General features: G+C 66.0%; 2 protein-coding genes across 2 annotated transcripts; both read left to right on the top strand.

The window, feature by feature from the left end:
- The first annotated feature begins 464 nt into the window (after positions 1–464).
- EMIHUDRAFT_366467 (hypothetical protein) lies at positions 465–2,696 on the top strand. The gene is given in 6 exon segments (XM_005780302.1): positions 465–998; positions 1,086–1,387; positions 1,403–1,609; positions 1,625–1,626; positions 1,743–1,751; positions 1,825–2,696. The coding sequence occupies 2 exon segments, from the start codon at positions 516–518 to the stop codon at positions 1,299–1,301; spliced, it is 699 nt and encodes a 232-aa protein (XP_005780359.1). The 5' UTR covers positions 465–515; the 3' UTR covers positions 1,302–1,387; positions 1,403–1,609; positions 1,625–1,626; positions 1,743–1,751; positions 1,825–2,696.
- Positions 2,697–3,226: 530 nt separating this feature from the next.
- On the top strand, positions 3,227–4,519 carry EMIHUDRAFT_235385 (hypothetical protein; the record flags this gene model as incomplete). The annotated part of the gene is made up of 1 exon (XM_005780301.1): positions 3,227–4,519. One exon carries the CDS (start codon positions 3,227–3,229, stop codon positions 4,517–4,519), a length of 1,293 nt encoding a protein of 430 aa, XP_005780358.1.
- Between the last annotated feature and the right edge of the window lie 2,872 nt (positions 4,520–7,391).

Below are 7,391 nucleotides of genomic sequence, written 5' to 3'. Positions count from 1 at the left end.
ATCCTTCGACTTCTAGGATTGAGAGCGAGGCTGCTCTCAATCCTAGCCGTCTAGAAAAGAAGGTTCACCGGGAGTGGGATGGGGATGGTCTTCTCGGCGAGCACCACGGTGCTCGCGGATTCGACCATCCGCCTTCTGACTGCGAATCCGACGACGGCTTCTGTGAGGACGACGGCTTCTATTAGAAGCCGTCGTCCTCGCTTTGCCTGTTGTGTGAATCGTGCCTGTGCGAGAGAGCTTGGTTGTAAAATTCTTTTTTGCACACACACACACACACACACACACACACACACACACACACACACACACACACACACACACACACACACACACACACACACACACACACACACACACACACACACACACACGAGGCCGCCGCTGCTCAGAGCTGGTGGATCTCCGACGGCCTCATTTCACGCGGCGTTTCGTGTCCCTCGGGGAATTGGGCCACAGATCTGCAGCGGATTCGCGCCATCGATGTCGACGGCAAACCTCCGACGGCAAGACCTGAAATGAAGTTCGGCAAGACCTCAGACGGCCTCTACGAGGAGATCGGGGCGCCGGTGCCGGCGCTTCCCTACCGCCAATTCAAAAAGAAGCTTAAAATTCTGCGCATGGGCGCGTCCGGCTTCCTTGCGGAGGGCGGCGGCAGCGTGCCTAGAAGCGGGGATATCGATCTGGCGTTTTGGTCCTTTGTATCGGGCTGGCTCGCGCGGCTTGACCGTCAGTGGAAGACGGCGGTGCGCACGGTGCTGACACTCCGCGGTGAGGACGACCCCGCCCTCAGCGAGCGGGCGCAGGCGCTGCACGCTTGGGCAGAGCTGACGCGGACGGGAGTGCGCAAGATTGTGAAGAAGGTCAACAAGCTGAAGGGGGAGGGAGACCTGCGCCTGCGGCCGGTCCTCGACTACGCCTTCACGCGCGGCTTCCTGGGCTCGCAGCTCGAGATGATCTTCTCCACCGACAAGAGGCCAAGTTGCCCTGTCTGCCTCGAGGAGCGCGCCTTCCACCTCCTGCCGCTACCGCTCTCTCTTCCTGGCCCTGTCACTCCCCCCCCCTCACCTGACCCGCCTCCCCCCCAGGCCCTCGACCCGGCCAGCCTCGCCCCCGTCGCGCCAGCAGAGTGCGGGCACGCCATGTGCGCGCCTTGCTTTGCCCGCATCGCAGGAGCGGCGGCGGAGGCGGAGGAGGCGGTTCGGTGCCCGATCTGTCGGCGCCGTGTGCGGTCACCGGCCAAGCCGCTCACCGCGCCCCCACGTCGCTCGCCCCGGCTGCTGTCGCCGCCCGCGGAGGCCTGAGGCGCGTTTAGAAAGGCGCCGCTCGCTGCTTTGTTTGATGCTGCGCCGCGCGTACGTTCTTGCCCAATCCTGCCGGTTCCGCAATCGTCCGGGGGAGGAGGGGCAGCGGGGAAGGGGGCTTGGGGGGCGGGGGCGGGGCATGTCTCCGCCCTCGATTGTGCGATCTTGAGAGCTTGGTATCTGTGGGTGACAGGCCGGGAGGGGGGAGGGGAGTTCGTTGCACACAAAGGAGTTCGCCGAGCCGCGTTCGACGGCGGGTCTCGGACTGTGTCTGCGGTACGTGAGAGTGCGATACGTAGCCTCCTAGCAATGGTACACGATATGTTTAAGGCAGACCGGCCCCGACAGAGGCCGCGACCCAGCCGATACCAGGCGAGGTGGCGCGACACCTCTCAGATAAAGGACTCCAGCGGAGCCGGGCACACACCACGTCCACGACACCAGTGGCAGTGCCAGACACACACTCGACAGTATCACGTGGCACACTCCACGAGAGAGCCCTAAAGCGCGAGCCCTCTCTCCACACATACTACCAGCTACGGTAACTAGAGTGTACTAGCTACTACTGCAGCGTCTGCCCGCCTCTCGCCCCTCGCGCCTCTAGCCCAGTCGGCTGCGCCCTCCCTCCCCAGGCCCCATGTGCCCGGAGGGTCCTACTCTCTCGCTCCCCGACCCCTAACTTACTAACTGTCGGGCCCTCCCGACTCGCCGGTGGTAGTTCGCACCAGAGGCGCCACCGCCTGCCCTGCACGCAATCCCTCGGCAGTAGCGCACGATCGGTGTTTCGTAGCGCCCTGGTGGCGGGATGGCGCCGCTCGTCGGTAGGCTCTTTACGGATAGGCGTGGGCTGCTTTAATCCCGAGCATTGCGAGAAGCAAGTTCTGGCCGAGGAGGGGCCGGCCTGCCCTCAGTCAAAGGAGAAGAATTGCCCCAGCAAACTGCTTATGCACGATGCCTTGTCCGCCTCTGCCATCCCTGCCACCACGCGGAGCGTCTCCACCGACCACCTCTCCAACACGTCTCGTGGCTCGTAGAGCTTAAAGCACCAGGTCAGCCGGCGAAGTCGCTCGGAGCTGCTGCCATCGGTTGAGACTCCTGTGGCGTCAAGGGCAGTGACGATCGTCTGGGTGGGGCACTCGCGAAGTCGCTGCTGGAAGGTCATCCGTGTTGTTAGCGTAGGTCGACGCGGCTCCACTGGCGGGGGGCGGATCACTCGGGGCCGCCGGATCGGCGTCTCTGGATGAGCGACCGCCAGGTTGGAGAGGAGGAAGGTTGGCAGATCCTCCTCGTCGACCGAGCACACCGAGGTCGGCGAGGAGGCTCCGAGCGACGAGCACTCACTGCTGCTGCACCGCGACATGCCGCTGCGTATTCTCACTTGCATGCTGTTTGTGGACTGTGCTGCTCGTCGTTTGATGCCGACGGCATCAAGCCAGCCAGCCAGCTGAAGTCCGTTTTGTTTTTATTCTTTTTCGAGTGTCGAGCCTGTGTCCTGTGAGAGAGAGTTGTTTTGTTTAAATTCTTTTTCGAGAGAGGTATTGAATGCTTTTCCCCCTTTCTTCGTTGAATTATTCCTCCCTTCCTTACGGCAACACTGAACCGTCGCGGGCTACATCGCGGAAGCGACTGGCCTTGAGTTGACGTGAGTGAGACATCGCGGACCTGATGCTGCCACAGTTAGTTAGTTGCGTGCGGCCAGGGTTGCACAATACATAATACGTATTAATACAACTATCAATACAATACGGTGGCTGGTCGACCCGACCCACACCACGGCAAGCTGGCTACGAGTGGCGGAGCGAGCGTACGGCCGGGCAGTCAGAGCGATTGACGCGCACCCCGAGGCGAGGAGATGGCTCTCCTGGTTCGCCCCCCTGCAAGACCACGACGACTCCATCGGGGAGCACCCCGCAGTCGCCAGCAGGATGACCCGGGGAGACTCCATCATCTCCATCGACGGCGCGCGACGAACGGGGCGCGTCGGGGGCGGCGGGAGCGGGGTCGAGTACTTCTGTAAATGGCACGGATGGGAGGACCATCACGCGACGTGGCAAGAGGCAGAGTGCGTGCTCGAGCACTGGCAACGGCACCTCTCGTCATGGAGCAGCACCGCAGCCCGACGAGCCGACGCAGAGGAGCACATGGGGCGCGCGCGCGAGAGAGGGGTGCACCCATTCCACATGAGCGAGACCATCGACCGCGCCCTCAAGGCCAGAGGCCACGAGGGATGGGAGAAGCTTAGGAACGCGCCCGACCTGGAGCAGCGTGAGGGAGAGGTGCTCGCCGTTCTAGAGGCAGCAGACGACCACGTCAAGGCGGTCCGACGGCCCGAGCCACGGCTACGCGACGCCGCAATACTGCGGTTTCGGCACGGGCACGAGAGGCAAGTGTCACAGCGGACCCTCGACGCGGTGCGCGAAGCGCAGGGAGCTGGGGTCGAGCCGTGGAACACGGCAGAGCACGACAAGGCAGTCCACGGCCCAACGCCCGAAGGCGGGACGACGAACCCGATGGAGAGCGAGCCGCCAGCGAGCGAGACGTACGACGACGAGGGAGACGACGAGAGAGATAAGAGCGCCGCGGCGGACGACGAGATGGCCTTTATCGACGATGAGTTCTTCGAGCTTCCCGACGCGGCAACGGAGGGAGAGGCGGAGGGCGGGGGAAGCCAGAGTCAGTACAGCCAACAGAGCCAGGGGGGCGAGAGCGAGGGGAGCCAGAGCAGCCAGGGCAGCCGACGGACAGCGCACCGAAGGTCGCGGACAAATCGACAAGCCGCGGAACGATTCATGGACCGACTCCGTTTCGAACTCCTACAAGGAGGCAGCGGCGGGGACGGACACAGACACCCGGAAGACGCCAACGACGGCGACGAAGATGGAGAGAGGAGCGAGGACGAAGAGATGCCCGACCGCACAACAGAGCCAGGGCCGAGCGAGCAACCACCCGAAACGAGCCATCCAAACGAAGGCAGCCAGACAGACGACGAATTCACAGTGATGGACGTAGAAGAGGAACAGCCAGAGGACGAGGCGCCCCAGCCGCCGAGGAAGCGAGGGCGCTTTGAGAATGAACGTAGCGATTCGATGAGTCAGGGAGGGGGGGCGAGCCAGCAGCATCACGAGGGCGAGGAGCCGATGACGAAGACACAGAGACAGCGCCAACGCCAGCGGAAGCAGGGATCGCACCGGAAGCCACCCGTCAAGTTCAGACGCTAACCGAGAGAATGGTGACAAGAAAGGGGGGACTCCGAACGGCCGAGCATGCCCTCGCATGCCGGACAATTAGGTAGGTCATAGACCTCCCCCCTCCCGATGAACGTGGTTCAGGGTGGGTGTTCTGTTCATAAGTCATAAGGCTACTTACTTGTAACCACGATCGATGCGAGGACGCAAGTCCACCAAACTCGGCCATTCCAACGGCCAGACCGCTCGCTTAAGGCTGATTGGCTAGACGAGCGGTCTACCTCCAACGGGGCTGACTGGCACAACGAGGAGAGGTCATCCGGATGTGGCGGGACGCCGCCGGGCACCTGGTTGCTCTCCTCCGCCAGACAGCCCCTCCCGACGGGGACGCCACCACCCTCGCCCAGGGATCTACAATGCTGTCTTAAGGTCCGACAGGTTCGGCACCGGGCACCGCCTCGGTATACAAAATGCGCCTGCGGGCGGACCCTTACAGATCACAGATCCCCCGTCCCTGTCCACGCGCCTGCAGACCGTCGACGTACCCGCGCCCGACTGACCGCGCCAAGCTCACCCGACACTGCAGTATGGAGAAGATGGACACGAGCGACGACATGCTCTCTCCGACGAGACCCGACCCGCCTGTGGAAATGCTCGCCGAGGGGCGCTTTCTGCAAAGCAGCGCCAAACCGTCGCCGACAGGCCCTGCCGCCCAAGAGGTGGAGGGCACGACCGACGACTCAGCTGCCCGACCCGCCGCGATCGTGACGGCCCGCGGCGATGCCGCAGCGCCACACGACCCGCAGCAAGCCACCTGCGCCTTTGAGCAAAGCAGCGTTCTCGATGCTTTGCTCAAAGCCTCTCCTCTGCCACAACTGGCAGGAGCTGCGCCCGGCGCGCCGACCGCGGCCCACCCGCCGCTCACCGGACCGCGCGACGGCGCCGCGCCATTGCGCGGCGCGCCGCCGCCTTCGGCCGGCTGCATCCAGGGCACAGGCTTTGGCCAGTACAGCGCAACACTCGCTGCACTGCTCAAAGACAACCCTACCTCACCGGCCGCCTCCAACACTGTCTTGACTGGGCTGCTGGCAGGGGCCACCGCCCCCGCCGACCCCGCAGGGCCGACGGACGCCCCGCAGCTGCGCCGCGCTGACCAACCCGCCGGACCTGGCTTTGAGCAGAGCAGCGCCACCTGTCCCGCTTCACTGCACAATGTCCATCCCGCCCCGCCGCCCGCCGCCCCACTAGGCGTGGTGACCGGTGCATCGGCCGCGCCCCACCCGCCGGACGGGCCGCGCAGCGCGCCGCTGCCTGGCTTCCTGCCTTGCTCCTTGCCACCGCAGCCGCTGCTGCCCGGCTTCCTGCAAAGCAGCGGCCACGCTGCACTGCCTAAAGATGCCTCACATGTCGCGCCCGCCCCATTGGGCAGGGCGCCGACTTCGCACGCCGCCGCAGCCACCGCCGCGCCCCCGCCCCCGCCCCCGCCCCCGCCGCCCGCCGTCGCTGGGCAAGCACCGCCACCGCCGTCGCACACCGATACCGCCATCCGCCAGTGCAGCGGCAGCGCTGCTCTGCACAACGCCTCGCCCTCCACGCGCCCCAGCAGCGCCGCCCCGCCCCCTCCGCCCGCCATCGCGATCGTGCCGACCGGCTCGACATTCAATTTCTACGAGCTCTTCAACGACCCGCGATACCAGCCCATCCTCAACTTCTGCTTCCACTTCCTCGACCCCGCTTTGCCCAACGGCGCGCTGTACTGCGGGAGGCAGGACTCCTTTGCGAAGGTGCAGCGGTACAATCCGCGGCCCGCCGCCAGGCTTGTATTCCCTCGCGCTGACTGCTTCGGGCAGGACGGCCTCGGCAGCCACCACCCTGTCAGCCGGCACTGCTCCCGGCTCGAGAGCTTGCGGCGCGAGTTCATGCGGATCCTCGGACCCGAGTGCCACGAGTACCGCGCCCACGTGCGCGCGCACGTTCGCGGTCGCGCGCTCGCTTGCCACTGCTTCCCTCGCCGCGCCCAGGCCGACACGTTCGTCGTCGAGGAGCACGGGTGCCACTGCCCTCTCGTCGCGCTCATCGCTCACTCGCGCGACGACATCGACCTCGCTCGGATGCTCGAGCAGATCGTCGTCTGCCCGCGCGCCGCCCGGGCCTCCTTCTACTGTGACCAACTCCTCCGCGCCGCCCCCTCCCCCGTCGCCCCCCCCGTCTACGTCTCCCGCCCCTCCGGCCCGTGCGTCACGCACCCGCCGCAGCCCCAGCGTCAGCATCAGCCGCAGACGCCGCAGCCACAGCCACAGCCGCAGCAGCAGCAGCAGCAGCGGCCGCAGCTACAGCCGCAGCAGAGCGGGCCATCGCCCGCACAGCCGCTGCCGCCGCCGCCACCGCCGCCGCCACCGCCGCCGCCACCGCCGCCTCCGCCACCGCCGCCACCGCCGCCGCCACCGCCACCGCCGCCGCCGCCTCCGCCGCCCCGCACTTTGCGCATCAAGCTCGGAGGGGCGCTCGTGGCCGAGGGCACCATCAACGCCCACATCCGCACCACCCGCACCACCTACGGCCAAGGGCAGGGCCTCCTCGTCGACACGCCGAAAGGCTCGCGAGTGATCCTCTTCGACGGCAAGCCCGACGGCAGCTCATCCGTCCGCGTGGACAATGTCGAGACCTTCGACAACCTGGACGACGCCGCCAACGCGGTCGTCACCCGCAACTTGACCGCCACGCTGCCGCTCGCCTCGCTCTCCGAGCACGCCTCCTCCAGCGCCGAGCTCAAGGCCACCATCGAGGCCGGCGAGCTCGACGCCGCCGCCGTCACCACCGTGCACGAGCAGCTTTGCGGGGCAGACAGGACCGACCCCGTCGTCCTCCTCACCTTCTCCGACCCGCAGCCCGTCGCGAGGCCGGG

The sequence above is a fragment of the Emiliania huxleyi genome, assembly GCF_000372725.1.
Source record: "Emiliania huxleyi CCMP1516 chromosome Unknown EMIHUscaffold_218, whole genome shotgun sequence".
In the NCBI taxonomy this organism is placed as follows: Eukaryota; Haptophyta; order Isochrysidales; family Noelaerhabdaceae; genus Emiliania; species Emiliania huxleyi.
Note: the sequence above shows the minus strand (reverse complement) of the source record. Positions and strands in the feature narration are given on the sequence as shown.

Coding starts and splice junctions, on each gene's coding strand:
- EMIHUDRAFT_366467 (XM_005780302.1), top strand. CDS start 516: ATGAAGTTCGGCAAGACCTCAGACGGCCTCTACGAGGAGATCGGGGCG. Junction 999..1,085: donor GTTGCCCTGTCTGCCTCGAG/GAGCGCGCCTTC, acceptor CCTCCCCCCCAG/GCCCTCGACCCGGCCAGCCT.